At 36.0% G+C, this 26,509-nt stretch overlaps 1 protein-coding gene across 1 annotated transcript; it reads left to right on the top strand.

Moving 5' to 3' along the window:
• Positions 1-2,188: 2,188 nt before the first annotated feature.
• On the top strand, positions 2,189-6,277 carry LOC144959860 (uncharacterized). The gene is made up of 2 exons (XM_078892666.1): positions 2,189-2,343; positions 4,351-6,277. The coding sequence occupies exon 2, from the start codon at positions 4,409-4,411 to the stop codon at positions 5,735-5,737; it is 1,329 nt and encodes a 442-aa protein (XP_078748792.1). The 5' UTR covers positions 2,189-2,343; positions 4,351-4,408; the 3' UTR covers positions 5,738-6,277.
• Positions 6,278-26,509: the final 20,232 nt, after the last annotated feature.

The following is a 26,509-nucleotide window of genomic DNA, read 5'->3' on the forward strand; positions in this document are numbered from 1 at the left end:
TTTTTGATACAAAATTTGATATGCATTTCAGAAAATACTTAAAACCTTAAGATTAATTGAATTATAAACTGGATACAGAAATTGGACAGTGAGCATGACATAGGTGGTATGTTATCTTCATATTCAGAGGTGTTGACTGTGTTGTCCATGTTGGATCGAATGATAGCAATTTTACTAATGAAGTCATCTTGATGATGGTTCTGATTTGTTTTGGTGTGATGGCAGTAGTTTGTCCCAACTATCAATCCGTCAACAGGCCAATCTCGAACTTTCATTTCATTTCAAAATTAATAGAGAATGTTTTTATGCTATCTACGATTACAGAAATTAGTGTAAAGTGTAAATAACAACAAGGAATGAAGTGAGTAGAAAAGTGCCAGAAGACAACAGAGAATTTAAAACTTTCGCGGCGACGGGGGCTCGATCCCGCGAACAACTATCAGAGACTAAGTGGACGACAGTAAAGGCAACAATAAGAATCTTTTTAATGTCCTGAACGGGTTGATGAAAGTTGATAGTGGGGACAAACTACTGCCATCACACCACATCAAATCAGAACCATCATCAAGATAACTTCATTAGTTTTGTTTACAATTGCCTTCCCCATACATCACCTGAATACCTTGAATGCATGGTGGGGGAATATAGACAAACTCGATCTCTGCGATCTGTTAGTTCTTCGCTAATGGAGAAAAAACATCCCAAGAACAAAGTTTGCTAAGCGTGGTTTTGCCTTCTCGGTTCCAATCATATGGAATTCTTTATCACCAGAAACCCGACAATGTGAAAGTCTGTCGGTCTTCAAACCATCTTTTTGATTCTGCTCATCGTGATTCTATGTGAACATCGACCAAGATATGTGTGTGTGTGTGTGTGTGTGTGTGTGTGTGTGTGTGTGTGTGTGTGTGTGTGTGTGACTTTAGTCGAGATTTTGTACCCAAATGAATGAACTTGTGTGAAACCAAAAAAAAAAACAAAACCCAACAAACAAACAAACAACAAACTATTGTACAGCACCTCTGAGCACTACTTGTGGATACTGGTGCCCTATAAATAAAAATATCTACTACTACTTACACTACTACTGCTACTACTAACTACTACTACTACTAACTACTACCTACTACTACTACTACTACTACTACTACTACTACTACTACTACTACTACTACTACGACATACTATACTCTACTAAATACTACTACTACACTACTTACTACTACTACTACTACTACTACTACTACTACTACTACTACTACTACTACTAACTACTACTACTACTACTACTACACTACTAACTAACACTACTACTACTACTACTACTACTACTACTACTACTACACTTACTACTACTACTACTACTACTACTACTACTAACTACTACTACTACTACTACTACTACTACTACTACTACTACTACTACTACTACACTACTACTACTACTACTACTACTACTACTACTACTACTACTACTACTACTAACTACTACTACTACCTACTACTACTACTACTACTACTACTAAATACTACTACTACTACTAACTACTACTATACTAACTACTACATACTACTACTATACTACTACTATACTAACTACTACTACTACTACTACTACATACTAACTAATATAAACTACTATACACTATAATAAATACTATACTACATAAATACTACTACTACTACTATAATACATACTATACTATACTACTAATATACTAAACTATATATACATACTATATTATGATTACTACATTTACATAATAATTAATTAATTAATAATATAATAATAATCAATAATAAATATATAATAATAATAATTAATAATAATAAAATAATAAAATACATCCACTGAAACTCTTCGTATTTCGTTTTGGCATTTTCCAACAAACTTCTATCTATCTGGCCATGTTGGAAACAACAAGAATTTGGAGTATTGTGCCGGCCTCTGATATAAACACGTATCTAACATTTCTGCCAGAAATCTTATACCTCCAATATCGATCAATTCAAATGATCTTTATCTTCTCAACAACTTTCAAACCCGGGACTTCTTTGAATTAGAAGGTTTGGGATGTCTTGACAGGATGAAGGGTCATTTTTATCCAATGATATTTGAAGTACTGGCTTTCTGGCCAAATTTTTAAAAGCCTATTTTTTTTTCAGAGCACGAGAATATTATGATTGTTGTTGATGTTGTTGTGGGAGTAGAAGAATTTGTGTCTCGTCAAGTCTGGAGTTCGTCGGTCTGACAACGGCCTGGGTATCAACGTAGTCTGCGTGAAGTCAGTGTTTGACGACGGGTTGGAGGAAATAGAACATTCGTTTTGGGAATAATTTACAGAGGTGAGTACATGATATGTTACCTCCCGTCTCTAAACGGTTTAAATTGGGAATGAATAAATAATAATAATAATAATAATAATAATAATAATAATAATAATAATAATAATAACAATAATAATAATAATAATAATAATAATAATAATAATAATAATAATGATAATAATAATAATAATAATAATAATAATAACAATAATAATAATAATAATAATAATAATAATAATAATAATAATAATAATAATAATAATAATAATAATAATAATAATAATAATAACATAGCGCCGATTCCGCGCAGACCTTCCATAGGAGCACATTGAGATGGAAATGAGGAAATTCTATATGTTACTGCTACGCATGACAAGTATATAAATCAGATATAAATTACATACATATAATATATATATATATATATATATATATATATATATATATATATATATATATATATATATATATATATATATATATACTACGTGCAGTTAAATTGGTAAAATGATTATGTGAAAGCAGCTGAATACATGATGTTTGTTTTGAATGGCATCCCGATGTGATAAAGGCTATGACATAATATAGTTGAATAGTGAGATTTTTTTTTCATTTTCACATAAAAGTGACACATTAGAGAACATGCACTGGTGTAAGGGGTCTCGAAAGCTCCGTTGGTAGAGCACTTCCTTCACATGCAAAGGGACCGAGATCTATCCCGGGTACAGTCGAGATTTCTTTTTCTCCTTCTGATCACTTTGTCCATCCAACCGTGATTGTGTAAACTGGGATCTCTTTGAAATGGTGGATAATATTTTGCGATAGACCAGCGTCCTATCCAAAGGGTAGCAAGCGATTGCTATTGTCATTATTTGCACGCTAGAAAAACTGGGATACGCTCTGCCTAAATGGACTCAATGACTCTGAATGACTATTTTTACTACACGGGTGTGCGGCTACGTGGTCTAGTGGTATGACACTCGCTTTCGGATAGGAAGGTCCTGGGTTCGAGCCTAGCTCGGCGCATAGTTGAGTCCCTGGAAAAGGTTCTATACACACATTCTCTCACGGTACTCCGGTGTAAAATGAGTGCATGGCCGTTAACAGCGTTGCCCCTGTCGGAAAAAAATGTAATATCGCTTAACGGGCGTCATGTCTCGTTCTACGTGTTACGTGTTGCTGTTGGTAGGGACACATTGTAAAGCGCTTTGAGCACGTTTGGTGGATATTGCGCTATACAAAAAGCTCAAGTTAGTGTAAGACAAGGCAGGTAAGGCAATGAGTGGATGTTGTTTTCCCTTCGTATTCTTCTTTCTACTATGTCCGATCTCGTTTTCATACACACTTTTCACATATTTACATATAAACAAATATTATGATATCAAATATTGGATTTAGTACATTATCCCACCGTACTTAGGTGTATAATGAGTACCTGGTCGTTCACAACGTTGTCTAAGTCGGAACTAGTAATGTGATATCGTTTTAGAGGCGTCATGCATCGTTCTACAAGTTAAGTATTAGTGTTGGCTAGTTACCCCTTGTCAACGCCTTGAGCATGTTTAGTGATGTGTGTATATATATATATATGTATATACGGGTTTGAAAATCTCTGTATCCTTTTTGTTTCTCAATTCACATTCATAAATTTTGATAGTCTACGTTTAAAGAAGTTTTATTTCTGTTTTGAATTTGAAAGAAATCCAATGAAGACTATTAGGTATATTTACTTTTTAAATATTTTAAAAAAAATTATGTATATATATATATATATATATTTATTGATTTATTTGTTTAATTATATATCTTTTTATTTATTTATTTATTTATTTATTTATTTAATACTACAGAGATGTCACTGTAGGAACATATTTGCGATAAATACACGAAAAAGGCGGCAAATCTCATTCTACACTATGATAAGTGTGGCTGTGGGCTTAGGGCACCTTGTAAAGCTATTTATTGGGCAAAAATTCACCTTTTTTTTACATTTCAATGTCACCTTGTGACTTGTGTATTCCATAGAAAAACAAGGTAACCAAATACAGTGAGATTTTATTGACGTCACCAGTCGTTCACCAACATGAGTTCCGCTACACCATTCAGCACCACAACAGCCTTCACACTCTCTCTGATTTGTTTGGTGTGCATCACGTCTATACAAGCTTTCCATCTGGAGCTCAAACCAGAAAACATTGAAATCTTCTACACAGAAAACGTTGAGCTGGAATGCAACAACAAGGGGGAAGACCCAACCGATATCGCCAAGGTCACCCGAATTCGAATCGCCAAGGAAGCGAAGGACGGAACGTGGAAAAATCTTGGGAAAATCATGGAGACGAACATCAAAATTCTTAGCGATCCTGACGCGTCTGGTTCTGGCGAGATCGGAGACCCGGCAACAGCTTATCTGAAAATCAAATGGAATTTGGCGACGGAGGAAATGACAGGAAATTACCGCTGTGACGTAGTCGGGGTAAACGAACATGGCGATTTTGTCTTTGAAAACAGCGAACCTTTCACACTTCAAGACAGCGAGCAAAGCATCACAGACGTTTTAGAAGTTCTTGATAAACAGAGAGAAAGAGCTCAGGAGAGATTCGACGCTATTAAACTTCAACTGTTAGAAGTCTCCCAAAGGAAGGCCAAAATAGAAACAGAGAAAATCGAGAGACATTTCGCGGACAACGACGCAAGATTCGACAAAATCGAATCGAAAATTGACGAACTCATAGCTTTATACAAGGTGGAGCAGCCACCGCCATGCACCTTGACAGAGATCGTTACAGACTTTGACGCCGACATCTGGCCGTACGGGTTCTTCGGACTCCTCATGCCTCAGACAGGCTGCCCAGCCGGTACAGATCACGACTGGTTCACAGGAACGCGCCAACACCTCACGAATGCAGAGAGTCAGATTCCCTCCACCACTCACCTCTCCACCCCCATCATCTCAGGGAAATTCTTCAACCAGCGATTCTGCGTCATCAACAACACCCACTCCGAACGAGCTTGGCCCAAAGGATCCTACTGCATCAACCGAAAACGAGGCTACTGTCCAGGAGGATTTGAACCAGGGTTTATGCGTTTTGACGACAAGCACAGTGGATCGGCTAGATCCGGGGTTCTGCCTGACGGGTACTATTCATCCTACACCAGGATCTACTACTGTTGTCGTCACGACGCCCCGCCCAGCAATCCCATGGTTCTTCCACCATCCAAGCCGTTCTACCTGTACAGGTACCTCGGCCAGTGCCAGCAGATTCGTGGAATGGTGGTCAAGGAGGAATGGTTCCTGGTGGATACGGCTGGGGATGATAACGGTGACAGCTACAACAGTAAGATTCACCCAGACGGGGATTTGAACCCTGTCAAAATTGAATTGTGTTACTATGAGAAGTATGAAGGATAAATCAGACTATGTGTTGTACACATGAAGTGTGTATAGCGATAGATGATTATGACGTCATGTGTGTGATTTTTAATTGTTTTTGTTTGTTAAAAGCTAAAGATACCTCAGCGAGTCAGTCAAATTATATTTCCGAAAATTATAAAGAATAAAAACGTGAATAATGTGAAACCATGTATAAATAAAGTAGAACGCTGTGGGGGGCTGCCTGAAGTCTGGGATTGTAAAAATACTTTTAAAAAGGTGATAATGGAAATGCTTCGGATGGGAACGGTACAGACAATGAACGTTTCGGGTACACACCATTCGTCAGCATAACAACAAACAATAAACAAATGGGCGTTTTAAAAAACTTTCAAATTGCTTATTGTTGTGCTGACGAAGGGTTTGTACCCGAAACCTCCATTGTCCGCACTGTTCCCTTTTCTTTAGTACTCAGACAAATTAACAAATTTCGGGCTTTGCCCTTCTGCAGATAAACCAAACTACGTTTATATAATGAAATCAAACCATGAATAAGAGGAGGGGTGGGGTGGGTGAGGAGGATGAAGAGGGTTTAAGTGGGAAGAGGGTGAAGTTTGAAGGGCGGGGGGGGGGGGGGGAGGGGGAGGGGGAGACACCATCATTCGATAATGAGGTGACACATTTTTTTGTATGTATGTATGCTCGTTTATATTGTTTTGTTTCCAATGGACATTCTAATATTGTTTGTTCACAGGGCCAGAAAAAATTATCCCTTTTCAATCATTTTTATAAAGCGTTTTTTTTTTTTTTTGGTCTGGTGTCAGGAAAAAAAAATCACTTTATTCATTTCATAGGGGAAATTTGTCTCTAGGGTCTATTCCAAGGGAAGACAGGAATAACCCAGGCGCCAGCTGCAGTGCAGCGCCGCAAATTGATCTAGGGTGAGGTGACTTGCTCAAGGCCTCACAGCGCAGCGGCGGGTGATCGAACTCGGTACCTTTCGGGTACGAAGTAAAGACCGTACCGCTGAGCCACGCTGCCCCCTATTATATAAACTCGTTGTTTGATGGTCAAAACTATTTGATTTTCTCAGGGCATACCATAATAGTTATAGTGAGCGTTTGTAACCTAGTTTCGATTTCAGTGTTGTGGAAAAGATGATGGCAATTTTGGTAGACAGTTATGATTTGAAGGGCGAGTTTTATGGTCGAAATTTTAATACTTGTTTTTTGTTTTTTTAAAAGTCAATTTAAAACTAAGACAGAATAAATCTGACTTTTTTTATTCAACGGTGCTTGCCTGGTTATGTAACGTATTTTTGCTCAGTGTCGTCAGGTTAGGATTTCACAAACGCTAGGCCTCATTCCACTCAATCTTTGATCAGTGTTTTGTGCTATTCCAGGATTTTATTTCTCTCTGACTTCTAAATTCTAGATTGTCTTCTTCAATATAGAGCTGGAAGAAGGGTGGTGGGGGAAGGGGGGTGAGGGGGGGGGGGGGGTCCGGAGATTTTTCTTCTTCTTCTTCTTCTTCTTCTTCTTCGCCTTTTTTCTTCATTATTATTATTATTATTATTATTATTATTATTATTATTATTATTATTATTATTATTATTATTATTATTATTATTATTATTATTATTATTATTATTATAATATCAAATTACTATGTGTGAGATTTTCTTCTTCTTCTTCTTCTTCTTCTTCTTCTTCTTGTTCTTCTTCTTGTTCTTCTTCTTCTTCTTCTTCTTCTTCTTCTTCGCCTTTTTTCTTCTTCATTATTATTATTATTATTATTATTATTATTATTATTATTATTATTATTATTATTATTATTATTATTATTATTATTATTATTATTATTATTATTATTATTATTATTATTATTATTATCATCATCATTATTATTATTATTATTATTATTATTATTATTATTATTGTTATTATTATTATTATTATTGTTATTATTATTATTATTATTATTATTATTATTATTATTATTATTATTATTATTATTATTATTATTATTATTATTATTATTATTATTATTATTATTATATCAAATTACTATTATTACTAAATTATAATAATTTTTGCATTTATCATTATGACTATCATTTCTGTATTTGCTATTATCAATTTATACAAAATTCCTTTTGATGATGGCAGTTAGATGTCATATGGAACACGTTTTCTGATAGAGTCGTGCATTATACACTGTATATTATTTATATCACCCTATAATAAATTGCCATAAATACTCCTTATTCCCCATTTTAACGAATGTTATGGAAATGTCTAATCGTACAAATATTTACTATATTTACCTCTTCATCAATATATATGAGTGGGGTTTCTGACCTCCTTTCGTGGGCAGGGAGGTACTTGCTGTGTCTTCTATCCCCCTGTATCTGTTTCCCAATTGATTTCTGTATTTGTCTTGGGATGAGATTACTAAGTTTTGTCCTGACCCTGGTCGGAGTACTTGGCTGGGAGGGAAACAGTTGAATGTATAGTTATAGTTTTGGGAGATGATATTTTTTTCATTGTAAATCATTTCTCTGTAATGTACTGTTATTTTTTATATTTTTAACATATGATTTTTAAACATTTGAGTGTATTCCACATAGTGGCATCTTGTGCTGTTGTCTGGGTGAAACATTTAGGTAATCTCAAACTAAGTACTTAGATAGTGTGCTCTTGGAATCTAAATCTATTCCCTATTTGAACCATTTCTCCTTTGTCTTACTTTTTCTCAAGTCCTTTTAATTGTACATCAAGAATGTTTTTACTATATAATTTTCATCCTTTTTACTGGCGCTGATATGACCCAAATGTGTTGCAAGCGCCGTAAAACCCTTAAAAACAAAAATCTTCATGAATATAAACGAAATATATTTTAATAGCGTAAATTAAAAAATAAATTTTATTACTGATAGTCTGTTTTCGTTTTTTATTTTAATCATTTTCTCTACTTTTTCTTGTTTATGTCTTGAACTTATTATGGTTGATTTTCCAGTTGACAATGGGAAATCTGGTGTGGAGAGCAGAGCGGTTGTTCAGAAATATAAATAGTATCCGTATGGCTAAGAAGCTCACAACATTGTCACCCGGAAGTATAACGGACCAACACACAAATCTATGTGTAACCCTAAACGTTAATAGTCTGGATAGTACAGTTTAGTGAGAATTACTCATAAACGCGGATGGCAAAAAGCAATAACAAAGACACGAGTGTAGCCAATTACATTTTATATATGATGGAGCCTGAAATAATTCTGTGTCGTTTTCCTTTCAACCGCCCAAACACTCCCATTTCTTCGTTTACAAATTTCACTTTCTATGCCTTTACTTAACACACATAAATACACAGACTAACATAAACATACACATACACACACACACACACACACACATATATATATATATATATATATATATATATATATATATATATTACGAGTGAGAGAGAGAGAGAGAGAGAGAGAGAGAGAGAGAGAGAGAGAGAGAGAGAGAGAGAGAGAGACAAAAAGAGATACATATCTTGCACAGATTCAAACATCTATCTCTCCACCCCCCCCCCCCCCCCCCCCCACCCTCTCTCTCTCTCTCTCTCTCTCTCTCTCTCTCCTCTCCAGTCTCTCTCTATGTCATACACCCCCAATCACACACAAAAATACTGAATTTATCATAACAATAAAACCAAAAACAACCAACGACAAGACATCGTAACAGCTGTGCATTTAATTCATTTCTCAGCCCGTCATTGTTTGAATTAGACAAGATAAGCATCTGGAGCTTCTTTGGACTGGGAATGGAATTAATGGGTGGAACATGAATTATAGCAACGGTGGAAGGTCGCTTGCTTTGGGCTTGTTTTCTTTCTGTTTGGATTTTATTTTATAGTTGTCGTTTTGTTGTTGTTGTTTTTTGTTTTTTGTTTTGTATTTTGGGGGGGTTTTTTTGGTGGTGGTGGGGGGGGGGGGGGTTCTTGGAGAAGGGTGATGAGAAGGAGGAGGAGGGGAGGAGGTGGAGGAGGAGGAGGAGACGAAGAAGAAGAAGAAGAACAATAACAACAACAAGAACAAGAACAAGAGGAAGGATGATGATGATGATGATGATGATGATGATGATGATGATGATGATGATGATGATGATGATGATGAAAAGGAAGTCGTTGATTTAAAAGAAGAAGAACTATTATTTGTTCCTACTCTAGTCTAACACGGTGTTCAGGTTCATCTGAAATCTCATCTTGCTCGACTTGTACTTTGAAACGCGTAGACGGGAAACGAAAGGAACGGCGATCTACTGATAGATTAAATACAGTGAAGAACAAACATGTGATTTAGATAGTGTGCACTTGGCAGAGAAGCTCACAACATTGCCATCCGGAAGTAGGCTATAACGGACCAACACACAAAACTGTGTGTAACCTTGAACGTTTATAGTCTGGTTAATACAGTTTAGTGAGAATTACTCATACACGCGGATGTCAAAAAGCAATAACAAATGAATGACTGAATGACTGAATGAATGAATGAATGGGACTGATTTGCTGCGCATGCGTCACTATGGCGGTAACTTGAGTGGGGGAAGAGACCAACTTGTTTACTTGTTGACATCGTCACGGGATCGCAATCTTTGATTTGGAGTTTTCCAGGATGACGTCACAGCCGAATGCTCCATTTTCTGCAATTCATATTAACCCTTTCGCCCTGTCCTATAGATTTATATCTTTTAATATACCGATGGCGTAGAGAATAAGGATACAAACATCTACGTTAAAAAATACGTCACACGGGTCTTTGTTATTGCTTTTTGCCATCCACGTTTATGAGTAATTATCACTAAACTGTATTAACCAGACTATAAAATTATAATTAAAAGTTCATGGTTGCACAGAGTTTTGTGTGTTGGTCCGTTATACTTCCGGATGGCAATGTTGTGAGTTTCCTAGCTAAGTGCATACTATCTATAGGAAATCCTGATCCAAACATCACGTGTTCAAATCCAATGAGGGCACGATGTAGAAGGAACGAATTTGACGTCACACAGCTGTTTGTTATTGCTTTTTAAAATAGATATTTTTATGAGTGGTTGTCACCATATAGATAGTATGCAGATGACGTCACTCAGGCCTTTGTTATTGTTTTTGCCATCCGCGTTTGTGAGTTGTTCTCACTAAACTGTATTAACCAGACTATAAAAGTTCATGGTTACACAGAGTTTGTGTGTTGGTCCGTTATACTTCCGGATGGCAATGTTGTGAACTCCTTGGCCAACCGCATTCTATCTATACATATTGTGTGCTTGGGAAAGAAACTCACAACATTGCCATCCGGAAGTATAACGGACCAACACACAAAACTATGTGTAACCTTGAAGGTTTATAGTCTGGCTAATACAGTTTAGTGAGAAGTACTCATAAACGCGGAAGGCAAAAAACAATAACAAAGACATGAGTGACGTCATTTTCGAACTATCTGTCGCCAGCCGTGTTTTATGATTTGTACTCACTTAATTCTATCAATCTGACTATAAACGCTGAAGAATACACATGTTTTGTGTGTTGGTACCTTATTTCCGGCTGGCGGACGTTGTGCGTTCTTGAGCTAAACACAATGCATCAATACTCAACCACACACACACACACCTCGACACGTATACATACACCCAAACATACACAAACACCTATTAACATAAAAGCCCACGCACCACCTCTCACCCTCCCCCCCCCCCCCCCCCCCCCCAACAAACACACCGTAGCCATCGTAAAGTTATAGCCTGGCACTGACATCGTGGCCTTCGTAAAGTTATGACCTGATACTGACAAAAAAATGACGTCAAAATGCCAGTCTTTGGCCAAAAAAGAAAACAAATCGTGAGTTGAATTCTATAGTTCAACCAATGAAATAACTTGTTTCCGTGAGCTCTACTAAGGACAACTCTGTAGGCGGTGAAAAACAAATAAATGACGTCAAACTGCCAGTCCTTTTGGATTTCAGTAGCAGGCTATAACTTAACGATGGCTACGCTGAAACTCAAAAGGACTGGTTTTTTGACGTCATGTTTTGGTTTGTGCACCGCCTAGTGAGTTGTCGTTAGTAGAGCTCATGGAAACAAGTTATTTCATTGGTTGAACTATTGAATACAACTCACGATTTATTTTCTTTTGTGGCCAAAGACTAGCAGTTTTGACCATTTTTTGGTCAGTGTCAGGCTGTAAGTTAACGATGGCTACGATAGTATGCACTTGGCTAAGAAGCTCACAACATTGCCATCCGGAAGTATGAGGGACCAACACACAAAACTATGTGTAACCGTGAACGTTTATAATCTGGATAATACAGTTTAGTGAGAATTACTCATAAACGCGGATAGCAAAACCAATAACAAAGACCCGAGTGACGTCAACTTCATTCTATCTATAAGTTATCGATGGCTACACACACACACACATACAAAACACACATACACACACATACACACATGCAGCACACACACATATGCAGCACACACACACATACACACACACACAAAACACACACATACACACATGCAGCACACACACATATGCAGCACACACACACACACACACACACACACATGCAGCACAGACACCCAACCACCTGCCGACAATCAAAGGGATTTGACTTTATCCACACATCGCGTATTTATTATCCAAACACTAATATAGATACAATGAAGATGACGTCACTCGGGTATTTGTTATTGGGGTTTTTTTTTTGCCATCCACGTTTATGAGTAATTTATTCTCACTAAACTGTATTATCCAGACTATAAACGTTCAAGGCTACACATAGTTTTGTGTGTTGGTCCGGTATACTTCCGGATGGCAATGTTGTGAGCTTCTTAGCCAAGCGCATATTATCTACATATCTGGAGTAAACTTAAAAACAAAATGTTGCGTAGTTGCACACATATGTAATGGCTTGTGATCGTATAGTGGTGTTTTTGATAGATGGTAGTATTATCCTTTGCGTTGTGTTGTAGATGTTAATAATGACGAAAGAGTTCAAGGGCCGGTGATGATAATTGAATGCACAATATCAAGACATTCAAATAAAAGTCCAGATTCCAAGTTTCATTTCTTACAGTTTTTTTGTTTGTGATAAATTCAAAATCCAAATCATGATAAATTCCAAATCCAAATCAAATAGCATTGTCATAATTCAATCAGTTTCATAAATTCCAAATCCGTAAAATCAGTCCACATGTAAAGTCAGTTTGCCTAAGTAACCATTTTCAATATACGTGGAATATTTCTAAGTTCGTAAAAGCAAATAAATGATGGTGAGCACAAAAGGTTTAAAGTGTGCAGCTCATGGTCAAGTTGAATCCTACCCTTTTCCTCGAAACATCCTCTTTTATCCCTATCAAAATTTTACCCACAGTTCCATTGTTTCCACGCCCCCTTGCAGTTTTGGCAGTTCCCTGTCAGTCTATAATCCAACCCCTAAGAGTAAGACCAAATCATAATCAAACCTGAAACGTCAATTCCTACATATTGGTGTTAAACCCCGCCTTTTATGATATAATATTACTTTTGGTAAACGTTAGTTCAGTACGCCCAAATAATCTGTACGCCCAAATAATAAATTCCAACTATAATTTGATGCTATTATCCCCAATAACCAAGTAACACCGATCAAAGAAAGTAATTTTCTAGTACTCAATATAATGACCAATCCTTTAACTTTGGAACGTAAAACTGTCCTAGACTACTCAATATAATGACCAAGTTTAACTGATATACAAGCACTGTGAACTCATTAAACCCACTTGCTATAAGCTAACTCTCTTACATACGCCCCTTTCTTAGAATTTAAATTGACTTTAAAACAATTTCAATTCAAAAAAATTACAGTGAGAGATTAAATATATATGTAATGTCCAACTAAAATGTAATAAATAAATGTTAAAATGATAATATTTATACCAGTTAAATATTTAAAAACTTTAAACTTTAAATTCAAAAACACCAAAGTTGATTACAACATTCATATATATCAATTATAGGTTTTATAGTATTACAACATTGATAAATTCACAAACATCAAATTTGATTACAACATCTAAATAGATATATATATCGATTATAGATTTTTTTTTTCTTTCAAATTACAACATCAACAGTAAGGTATCTATCATTTAAAAGTGATTAAAATTTAAATTTACCAACACGAAAGTTGATTAAAGATTTATAAATTTATCGATTATACTTTTTAAGGCATTACAACATTGACAGTAAGATATCAAGTAATGAAAAGTTCAAAGAAAAAATATCTTTTCACCTTAAATTCCATCTTCATAGCAATAAAAGTGTTTAATTCTCGTCATATCCCATCACACATAAATAGTATTGCGTGAAAAAGGATGGTTCAAATTCAATTTGTGATATACTCACGTTGTCTTATTCAATCTCAAATTCAACTCTTCACGACATGGGTGATAATCTCAGCTTCCATGTATGTCTACTCATTTACTGACATATCAAAACCAGTACCTTGTATATTCCCTTATATTGTGTGATTCCATTTAAACAACATTATTACATTAATTCCTACTTATAATATGTGGTACAAATAATGTATTATAGACATCTAAATCCATATACGAAGGATTACATTTCAATTAGTAATAAAAAAAATATTAAAAAAATAAATCATAATAATAGCATTATCATCATTTTAAAATTCAAGTTGAAGTTATTATCATTCATTGTTCATTGTTGATGTTTCAATTTTTTAAGCTTTTTAAGTCATCAGGGTGTAGTTTACAACTACATTGATATCAAATTGTTCTTTGTGGTCATCCATCAGAGGTCACATTTCTCAGTAATCTGTTCGTTTTGAGAATGGTCATCCTGTAAAAATTGTCAGTAATTGTTAATTAAGTCATTGTCTCCATTTAGAATGAGTTTTCATGCAATGAAAAAAATATATCAACTATAAGAGTTGAGGTGATTGTATCTAGTCTACGTGTTGCATTGTTGTGTGTGTTGTGGTCACTGAATAGCCCAAGTGTCATAAATTCACTTTAATTATTGTTAATTAATTAAAAACTTTTTCCTCTGTAAATGTCTTCGAATTATCACCATAATGTCTTCACATTCAAATATTTAGTCTTTAATAAATAATCAGACATTAGTCTTGTTCACATCACATATTTAGTGTTAAGTAAATAATCAGTCATTAGTCTGTCCGACTTATTCATATTTAGTACAGTGTAAATAACTAAATAAGTAAAATCTAACACAGTATGTGATTGTGGGCTGTTACTAAAGTGACCAACTTTTGCAATTAGTGTGTTGTATTTGTTCGAGTCTTTTGAATTTGGGACGAAAAAAGACTCTACAGGTAGCAAACGTATGCTTAACCTGTTGGGTTGTTTCTTGGTCTTGTGACGTCGCTGTAATCCATTCATCTCCGGCATCTGGGTCGATTCTCCTCGTAGATATTTGTGGTTGTCTTGTGTATACGTTGAGTCTCATTGTAGATGGAATTGTAAAAATTCAAGATTAACTGTGTGCGAGATCTTGAATTTAAATGAAGTTTGACTTATCCAGCAAGTCAAAAGAAAGTTGTGAACTCAGCCATGTGTTGACCAAGAGTTCGTGTGTAGTAGTCGACAGAGGTCGTGTGTTGTAATTGTCTGTGTTTGTTGATCGAGTTTTGATGAGGTGGCATGTGAGTACACACCAGGTAGATGATGTAATCTGTAGAGTACCGGTGGGTGACGTGAGTCCACACACCAGGTAGATTATGTAATCTTGCAGAGTTCCGGTGGGTGATGTGAGTCCACACACCAGGTAGATGATGTAATAATAACGTAGTCTAGTAGTGTATGTAGTAGGGTCGAATAAGGTCAACAATATTTTCGTTATTTGAACGCAGGTTGTTGAATATCATACGATAATGAATCCAAGGAAATCGCTCATGTGGCGTTTTGCGATACTTTTTCCTGCATTGTCTTATATACATATATAGCCTTTATCTTTTACAATGATACTAAGACAGGCGTTATTATAATATTCAATGTTTATAAGTTGTAGATATGGGTGCTGCACACTTGTATATTGACATAAGTTTAAATTTGAATACGCTCACCACTGAATATGATGGAAGTAGTATTGTTCACAATTGGACATCATTTTTGTAAAAACAATCGTATCTTGAACGTTTATGTAATTATTGACATCGTACATCGTTGGGTATTGTTGTCGTAGAAGTAAATACAAGTAATCCAATTGTTCAATAAAGAATGTAAATATAAAAAAGGTTCATGGAAGAAATCTGTGTTGATACAGATATTATTTTATGAATTCTGTCAAGTTTGTATAAGTTGAAAGGTACGATGTAATTGAGGTTGTTGTGTAGTTTGTAGTCTGTAGATTGTGTTGATTCTGGACGTATCAATGGCGTAGTGTTTTGTCGAGATGCTTACTCCATTTCAAGGTATTCGTGGATAGACCAAAGGGATTAGGACATTTTCCGACCTATGTTGTGGTTGTGTTTGAGTTGCCTCTGTCGTTGTCATCAGCGTTCCCGTTATGACCGATGGTTGCAAGTGTCCTCTTTCGTGATGACTGTATCATGTTTTAGTGCAAACACTACTTCTGCCTTTGATTAACTCGAATTATTCCCCTTAGAAAATCCCTAATTTAATGAAATATGATTTTGTTTATGTTATCGTAGCACTTCCTACCATTTCAACTGATTGCCGAATGATTACACACTTAAGATTTGACAATTGAACATAACTTCTTCTTCAACTCAGTTACACACTTTATGATATAAATGTTAAATTCAAACCACGCAGTAAATATTGATTACAATTACAACAGCAAATCGATAGGAGAAAAATATGATAATCAAAATATTCGCAGAAACGATATACACTCTGGTCAATAAAAATTCAATGTTTCGCGCCTTTGCCCTCGGCTTATAAAAATATTCATATAACTCATTGCGACGTTATCTCGCGCCTCTTAATATAGCATTGATAATTGTGTGCGCTTTAACCACGCGCATCGTATTTATAAAAATTCTCCGCCTTCTGCATCATTTCATAATGTTAAACCATGCGCTTTAATCAAAAGCAAAATAAAATATTCCCGAACGCCTCATTCCTGCGTCTCGTAATTTAAACCATGTGCACTTTAATTACCGCGTCTTACATCACTGCGCTTATTTACCCACTATGCATTTACAGCATTTTACCATATGGGTTACTTATAATTCGCTGATTCTTAACAAGTTAACCACTTGTGTCACAAATATTATCAGCTCACATGACATGATAATGCATTTTCAATATTTTGTTATTCTTCCGTAATAACATTTTAACTCCCATTACAAGACATCAGTCTTTCATAATAATTAATACTCCGTCATTTTATTTGTTCTCCGACTTTAAACCAAAAGTCCGTTATTCCGTTATTATGAGAATATGTCTCCTTTAAAAATCACGATGAAACGCGTTTCAAAACAAAACTAAACAAAACAACGATTGACTCATATTCCGCATAAATCATTTCAACTTAATTTCCAGTGATAAAATCCAAATGTCTTATGTAATCTATTATAACGCCATGTCTCATTACAAATATATAATTAGCTCTGTTGTCGATTACTTGGCTGCGTTAACCACACATTTATTACCAAGAATACAAACAGATATAAAACTTTGCTCTTTGTCATGAACCCATGAATCTCAAAGAGTCAATATCAACCTACCAATTCATCCCTATTGACGGGAGAGAAATATAATCAATGATGTTGTAATATAACAATAAATACCATAAGACATTTTTCAATTATCAAAACTTAGAATTTACGTGTTTTTATTGCCATCGTCTTCTTGAGTCATTTTGACAGAAAATAAAACGTAACAACCTTAAATAATGGACCAACTGTTTATGTAATTCCAACAGTAACATACAAAAATTGAAATAAAAATCGACACATCTTTGTTACTGATATTAACAAAACATTGCCATTAACGGTACAAATTAATATTCGAAGATCTATTCCGAAACGCTTGATTGTAAGTAAACGCATTTTCATTTATTTTGAAAAATAAAACGCACTAAAATATTCATTTAAATACTGCAATTTTTATTTTCATCTCTCCCTCTCTTCTTTTTAATTAAATAAAATGCGTATAGCATCAATGCATTATTATTATTATTATTATTATTATTATTATTATTATTATTATTATTATTATTATTATTATTATTATTATTATTATTATTATTATTATTATTATTATTATTATTATTATTATTTTGCCGTTCTATAATATATTGTTTTCACTTTTTGAATATAATATATTGCCCTATATATCTATATTTTTTTAAAATTTCCTTTTCTATCTGTGACTCTTAATTTAAATATTATTTAGTATATTTATTTATTTTTTTAAATATTGTCTTTTGTCAGAATTTTAGGAATCATCTATAATTTCAATATTTTTTTTTCATATTTCAATACAAAATAATTCCACTGCTTCACCTTCAAAATTGATATTCATTTTCTTTCCCAAATAAAACTATTTTCCTATCTGTTCACAATTTTCACTTCAAAATTCGAGTCTCACAAAAACTTTAATAGATGTTAACACCGCAACAATATACATTTCTTGTGTTTCCATGGTTCGGAATGATAACATCTTTACATCATGGTATCAGGGCTCCAAATAAAGATATATAAGAATCCTGGTCACGGCACCAAATTAGATACATAATGTTGCGTAGTTGCACACATATGTAATGGCTTGTGATCGTATAGTGGTGTTTTTGATAGATGGTAGTATTATCCTTTGCGTTGTGTTGTAGATGTTAATAATGACGAAAGAGTTCAAGGGCCGGTGATGATAATTGAATGCACAATATCAAGACATTCAAATAAAAGTCCAGATTCCAAGTTTCATTTCTTACAGTTTTTTTGTTTGTGATAAATTCAAAATCCAAATCATGATAAATTCCAAATCCAAATCAAATAGCATTGTCATAATTCAATCAGTTTCATAAATTCCAAATCCGCAAAATCAGTCCACATGTAAAGTCAGTTTGCCTAAGTAACCATTTTCAATATACGTGGAATATTTCTAAGTTCGTAAAAGCAAATAAATGATGGTGAGCACAAAAGGTTTAAAGTGTGCAGCTCATGGTCAAGTTGAATCCTACCCTTTTCCTCGAAACATCCTCTTTTATCCCTATCAAAATTTTACCCACAGTTCCATTGTTTCCACGCCCCTTGCAGTTTTGGCAGTTCCCTGTCAGTCTATAATCCAACCCCTAAGAGTAAGACCAAATCATAATCAAACCTGAAACGTCAATTCCTACATATTGGTGTTAAACCCCGCCTTTTATGATATAATATTACTTTTGGTAAACGTTAGTTCAGTACGCCCAAATAATCTGTACGCCCAAATAATAAATTCCAACTATAATTTGATGCTATTATCCCCAATAACCAAGTAACACCGATCAAAGAAAGTAATTTTCTAGTACTCAATATAATGACCAATCCTTTAACTTTGGAACGTAAAACTGTCCTAGACTACTCAATATAATGACCAAGTTTAACTGATATACAAGCACTGTGAACTCATTAAACCCACTTGCTATAAGCTAACTCTCTTACCAAAACAAACAAACAAACAAACAAACAAACAAACAAAACAACAACAATCAATACAAAATAATAAAACAAACCAATAACAAAACCAAACGGGCATAAATAGATAGTATGCACTTGGCTAAGAAGCTCACAACATTGCCATCCGGAAGTATGAGGACCAACACACAAAACTATGTGTAACCGCGAACGTTATAGATAGAATGCGCTTTGCCAAGGAGTTCACAACATTGCCATCCGGAAGTATAACGGACCAACACACAAACTCTGTGTAACCATGAACTTTTATAGTCTGGTTAATACAGTTTAGTGAGAACAACTCACAAACGCGGATGGCAAAATCAATAACAAAGGCCTGAGTGACGTCATCTGCATACTATCTATACTCTGGTAAATACAGTTTAGTGAGAAATACAACAGTGTTAAACTAAGCCCATAATGGGAGCGATCTATATTCAGGTTTTCGTCCAACCAGGTCATCAATCACATGATTTGTTGCTGTCCAACGACTGGATATTTCTTAACATATGTAACCACGCTGCTTTGTTTACAAATCTTATAGATAGTATGCGCTTGGCTAAGAAGCTCACAACATTGCCATCCAGAAGTATAACTGACCAACACACAAAACTGTGTGTATCGATGAACGTTTATAGTCGGGTTAATACAGTTCAGCATTACTCATAAACGCGGATGGCAAAAAACAATAACAAAGACCTGAGTGACGTCATCTTCGAACTATCTATAAACATACTCATGTGCAAGCTGAACCAAGTGACCAATCGTGATGTTAGATATTTTAAAAGCTGTGAACACTTTTCACTATTTGGGTCACTTTGAGTACACTTTGCAATGTGACCAATGACCTCGAGCACATGGAAATGTAATATAGATCAAGGCCCATAATTGCATTGGGTAGTCAGACCTGTATATATGTGCACATCGATTCCTGCCAAACCATACGCAATCCACTTGCATAAACTGATATTATATATATATATATATATATATATATATATATATATATATATATATATATATATATATATACGTTTTTTTAAAACTCGTTCGAATGTGGGTTGATTTTGATGGCAAATTTGTATTTGAGAGAATAATCCACCCCCTCCCGCCCGCTCCCCCAAATCTCTCTCACTCTCTCTTATTCTCTCTCTCTCTCTAACTCTAGATTCTCTCAATATCTCTCCTCTCTCTCTCTCTCTCTCTCTCTTTCTCTCTCTCTCTCTCTCTCTCTAACTCTTAGTCTTTTCTTTCTCTCTCTCTCTCTCCCTCTGTCTCTCTCTCTCTCCCTCTCTCTCTCTCTAACTCTTAGTCTTTTCTCTCTCTCTCTCTCTCTGTGTATCTCTCTCAATGTGTGTGTGTATGTGTGTGTTTGTTAATGTGTGTGTGTGTGTGTTTGTTAATGTGCGGGTTTGTGTTTGTTAATGTGTGTGTATGTGTGTGTTTGTTAATGTGTGTGTGTATATGTGTGTTAGCATCTACGAACGATATAATTTCTATGTCTACATACATTTCAATATAATAGAAACCTTCAATCCTAAAATTGCTCTCATCTGGGATGTCAAGTCGATGTAATAGAATTTCATTCCAGCCAGATGGGCTTGTGATGAAATACGTCATGCCATAATTGATGTGGTAATTTGGCCGTTTATTAAATCAACATTTGGCATACTTCTAACTGGCCTGGAGTCTGCTCACAAAGGTTGGTTAAGAAACACGACCTTGGAACTTTAATTTTCTCTCTCTCTCTCTCTCTCTCTCTCTCTCTCTCACACACACACACACACACACACACACACTCTATCTATCTATCTCTCTTCTCTCTCTATCCCTCATCTCTCTCTATACACCTATCTCTCTATCTATATATCCATCTAGCCATCTATCTCTATTTATCTATCTATCTCCCTCCCTCTCCCTTTCAATCTTTCTCTCTCCTTGATCTCTCTCTCTCTCTCTCTCTCTCTCTCTCTCTCTCTCTATCTCTTTCTCCTTTATAACTCTCTATCTATCTCTCTTTCTCTCTATCTCTCTCTATCTATCTATCTCTCTCTTCCCCCCCCCCTCTCTCTTTCTCTCTTTCTCTCTATCCCCCTGTCTCTCTATCTCTCTCTCTCTCTCTCTCTCTCTCTCTCTATATATATATATATATATATATATATATATATATATATATATATATATATAAATCCCCAGATTTGAGAGTTTTTGACAAGATCAGGAATATATAAATCACTGAAAGCCGCTTCGAGCACATTTAGTGGATATTGCGCTAGATAAAAGTTAAATTTGTGTTGTTTTGTTTTGTTTTGTTTTATCTTGTATCGATCGATATTTGAAGGACGCGTTTTCTGGCGAAAATTTGAATGTTGAAGGTACGATAATTTTACACCAGAGTACGGTGAGGGAATATAGGGAATGAGATTAGCGGAAGAGTAGCCTCCCTTGATTGGACGTCACCCATAGTCTGTGACGTCACCGGCGGAAAAGTTATTAGAGAGAGAACGTCGTTGGTTGTACGCATGCGTCTCTCGTCCTCGCTTCCGCTAATCTCATTCCCTATTCGTAAAGATTATTTCCAAAGAACGCAACTATGCGCCGTTCAAAATTCAAATGTTTTCATTCTCGACCTTAACGATGGGGGAAAAAACATAACAGAAGAAACTAGAGCTTTTATATAGAGCAATATCCATTAAGTTTGCTCAAAGCGCTTTACAAGGAGTTCCTGACCCAACAGCAACACTTAACATGTAGAACGAGACATGACGCCTGTTAGGCGATATTGTAATTTTTATTTTTCTGACAGCGACAATGCTGTTAACGGCCAGGTACTCATTTTACACCAGAGTACGGTGTGAGAATGTGAGTGAAGAGCCTTTTCCAAGGACTCAACTATGCGCTGCTCAAAGCGTCAAATAATTGTAATGATTCTCCATCCCCCATAACGAGGAGTCAAGTGACCTCAATTTCCATGTTTGAGGCGAATCAATTCCATTTCATTCATTGTGGCCAACCCCACATAACACCGATGTGTGACGCCGTGTCACTTGTTTGAATATTTCTGACATGTTTCGTTTCTAAGGTTTGTCTTGGTTCATTCATCCTGTGCGACTATGTGGCCTAGTGGTATGACACTCGCTTTCGGGTCGGAAGGTCCTGTGTTCGAGACTCATTCGGCACATCCTTGAGTCCTTAAAAAAGACTCTTTACTCACATTCTCTCACCGTGCTCAGGAGTAAAATGAGTACCTGGCCGTTAACAGCGTTGTCTCTGCCGGTGAAAAAAACTGTTTTATCGCCGAATAGGCGTCATGTCTCGTTCTTCATGTTATATGTTGCTGTTGGTCAGGGACCTTATTTAAAACGCTTTTGGCACGTTTAGTGGATATTGCGCTATATAAAAGCTCAATCATCATAAAGCGCAATTGTTATGGTTGGAATAGACAATGTTCAGATTAGCTCATATAAATGATCACCATCCATTCGTCAGACTTCTGGAATATTCTTTTCTTTCTATTCTCTATATATGATATAAATAACAACGTGAAATTGAATGTAAGCTTCAATTTAATGACGAAAACAGATAGAATGGACTTTCGGGGTTCCCCTTAATCAACAAACCGATTAACATTCATCTTAATAACGCCACTGCCACATCTTCTCATTCATCCGTAGTGTTTCATTCATCCTGATTGTTGATAAAGGGAAAAACCGAAACGTTCATTCTATATGTTTTCGTCATTAAATTGAAGCTTACATTCAATTTCACATTGATAATCATTTCTTCGAGTTTCGAGTAGCAACATTTACATTACATTACCTTATAAAAAACAAAAAAAAAACAAAAAAACAAAACAAATTGAGCTTTTATATAGCGCAATATCCACTAAATGTGCTCAAAGCGCTTTACAAGGGGTCCCTGGTCAACAGCAACATTTAACATGTAGAACGAGACATGACGCCTATTCGGCGATAATACAGCTTCTTTTCCGGCCAGTTACTTATTTTACACCTGAATACTGTGAGAGAATGTGAGTAAAGAGCCTTTTCCAAGGACTCAACTATGCGCCGAGCGGGAGGCTTGAACCCAGGACCTTCCGATCCGAAAGCGAGTGTTATACCACATAGCCGCACTATGACGAAAACAGATAGAATAGACGTTTCGGGTTATATATGAGTCACATTTACTCACTTTATCTTTCTCCCCATTTTATTGGCTCATTTAGACACCTAGCGGAAGAGTAGCGTCCCTTGATTGGACGTCGCCGGTGGAGAAGTTATTTGTAAACAAACCAACTACAAGCCAAGCGCTCCAAATAAAAAAAATATTATTCATATTTCTGCACAAAAATGCATATCATAACCAAGGGACGCTACTCTTTGGCTAATCTCATTCCCTATAGTTTTGATTATTCTTTTCACCGCTTTATTGAATTTATTTCAACGCATACATTTCAAACCTATCTACATATTTCTAGTCTAAGGTGTCTTCCTCCTCTTTCTTTAAATAATAATGTGAAATTGAATGTAAGCTTCAATTTAATTACAAAAAATAGATCAAATGAACGTTTCAGGTTTCCCCTTTATCAACAAAACAGGATAAATGAAACACCACAGATGGATGAGATAATGTGGTAGTGGCGTTGTTACGATGAATAAACCAGTTGTCAACATAATGTGTCTTCAATAAGAGTAGAAGTAGAGAAGGACGTACGAAATATTATGTCGTCGATCTGTTCTTTTTAGTTATCTATTTATGTCTTTATTGTTTTGGGAGGCCTTCCGAAAGCTCCTCGATCTAGAATTTCTTTCAATTTATATTTTCACCGTGGACCTTTTGTCAGGCGTTTATTTATTCAATTTGTCATTATATAGAACCATTTTAAAAACTCTAGAACAAACCTTGATAGATTTGTGAAAGTTTAAAATGTTCTAATTTGACAATTATTTTGATTCTCAGCCACCATTTTGATTTGTGAAGTATTGAAAGGTAGTGCAAAGCAGTCTAGGGTTTGTTTTTTGTTTTTTTTTCTATTAGGGTTAGCGCGAGGTCGGATGATTTTTCTCTCTATTAGGGTTAGTTATATGTCTTAGTAAAGGTGATAGGGTGTTTATTTTTTCCTATTAGGGTTAGTTAAAGGTAATAGCTTGTATTTTTTCTTAGGGTTAGTTCAGGGAATATTTGGGTTATTTCCCTTAGTACAATGAGGTTCCCACATTCCATGTTTGGTATTTTCTTCGGGAGGCCTTCCGAAAACTCCTACATCCCCAGTATTCTTGTTTTTTTTTATAATGTTCTATTAGGGGGTTTGGAGGGGTGAAACTTTTTTAAAAAAACAAAGACTCCCCCCCCCCCTCCCAAACCCCCTACTAGAACAAGAATACTGGGGATGTAGGAGCTTTCGGAAGGCCTGCCTTTTCTTCTTCTTTTTCACTTTGAACCTGTTTGTTATTGACATTTTTGTTTATTACTCTTTTTTATCCCCCCACCCCCACTTGTCAAATTACAAGTTTGATACGATTTGTGACGCATGCACTCTTACCGACGTGTACATATATGCAGGTCTGACATCCGAACCCACTTAGAGCCTAGTTTAACATTGTAGTCATGAAAATATTTTGCGTCATTTAAAAAAAATATTTCCCTCACAACACTGATGGGCCCATAAGGAATTGTGTTATCAGACCTGTGAATAAGTGAACGTTGACGTGACGCATACCCTCAGTTTTGATTTCATGGGTGTTCGTCTGTTCTTTTGGCGTTTTTGATGAACTCTTCCCCGTCACATTCGTGTCGATACAACCAACAGTTTTCTTACTCAAATGTCTCTTGGAAATCAGAAAATTAAAATAAAATGACCAGTGTGTTGTAGAGCATGATTTGCTAAAGAAATTATTATGGCAAGAACTTACTGCTATTGTGTTTGAGTGATAAAAAAATCTATTTTTGTGTTAGTTGGGTGTGAAGTGTTGGGGAAATCCTGAAAATGGCTGGTACGGAGAAAGAGTTAATCTGAATGTCTTGAATCTGACAGGCATTAATTCAATAATTCCGTTTTATCCCAGTGATATGGAGAACGAAGACGCGACGGGTTCTATGATATCCTTGATGGCGTGGAGGTTGGTGGTGCTGGGATGAACGTGGAGGTTGGTGGTGGGATGAACGTGGAGGTTGGTGGTGCTGGGATGAACGTGGAGGTTGGTGGTGCTGGGATGAACGTGGAGGTTGGTGCTGGGATGAACGTGGAGGTTGATGGTGCTGGAATGAACGTGGAGGTTGGTGCGGGGATGAACGTGGAGGTTGGTGCTGGTGGGATGAACGTGGAGGTTGGTGCTGGGATGAACGTGGATGTTGGTGGTGCTGGGATGAACGTGGAGGTTGGTGGTGCTGGGATGAACGTGGAGGTTGGTGGTGGTGGGATGAACATGGAGGTTGGTGCTGGGATGAACGTGGAGGTTGGTGGTGCTGGGATGAACGTGGAGGTTGGTGGTGCTAGGATGAACGTGGAGGTTGGTGCTGGGATGAACGTGGAAGTTGGTGCTGGGATGAACGTGGAGGTTGGTGGTGGTGGGATGAACGTGGAGGTTGGTGCTGGGATGAACGTGGAGGTTGGTGGTGGTGGGATGAACTTGGAGGTTGGTGGTGCTGGGATGAACGTGGAGGTTGGTGGTGCTGGGATGAACGTGGAGGTTGGTGGTGGTGGGATGAACGTGGAGGTTGGTGGTGGGATGAACGTGGAGGTTGGTGGTGCTGGGATGAACGTGGAGGTTGGTGGTGCTGGGATGAACGTGGAGGTTGGTGGTGCTGGGATGAACGTGGCTGCTGGGGAAAACTCCTCAAATGTAAGAATCGCCCATTTCTTTTTGTTTTTGTTGTTTTTTTTGTTTTTTTTTTTCAATTATATTTTTATATATATATATATATATATATATATATATATATATATATATATATATATATATATATATATATATTTAAAATTTGTATATATGAGGATGTGATTTTTGTTGTCTGCTACGTCACATCCTGACATGAGTTAGAAACAAAGAAACTTGAGCTTTTATATAGCGCAATATCCATTAAACGTGCTCAAAGCGGCGCTTTACAACGGGTGCCTGACGAAC

This window comes from Berghia stephanieae, chromosome 14 (genome assembly GCF_034508935.2).
Source record: "Berghia stephanieae isolate SIO BIC M18660-M18661 chromosome 14, UCSD_Bste_1.3, whole genome shotgun sequence".
NCBI classification, from domain to species: domain Eukaryota; kingdom Metazoa; phylum Mollusca; class Gastropoda; order Nudibranchia; family Aeolidiidae; genus Berghia; species Berghia stephanieae.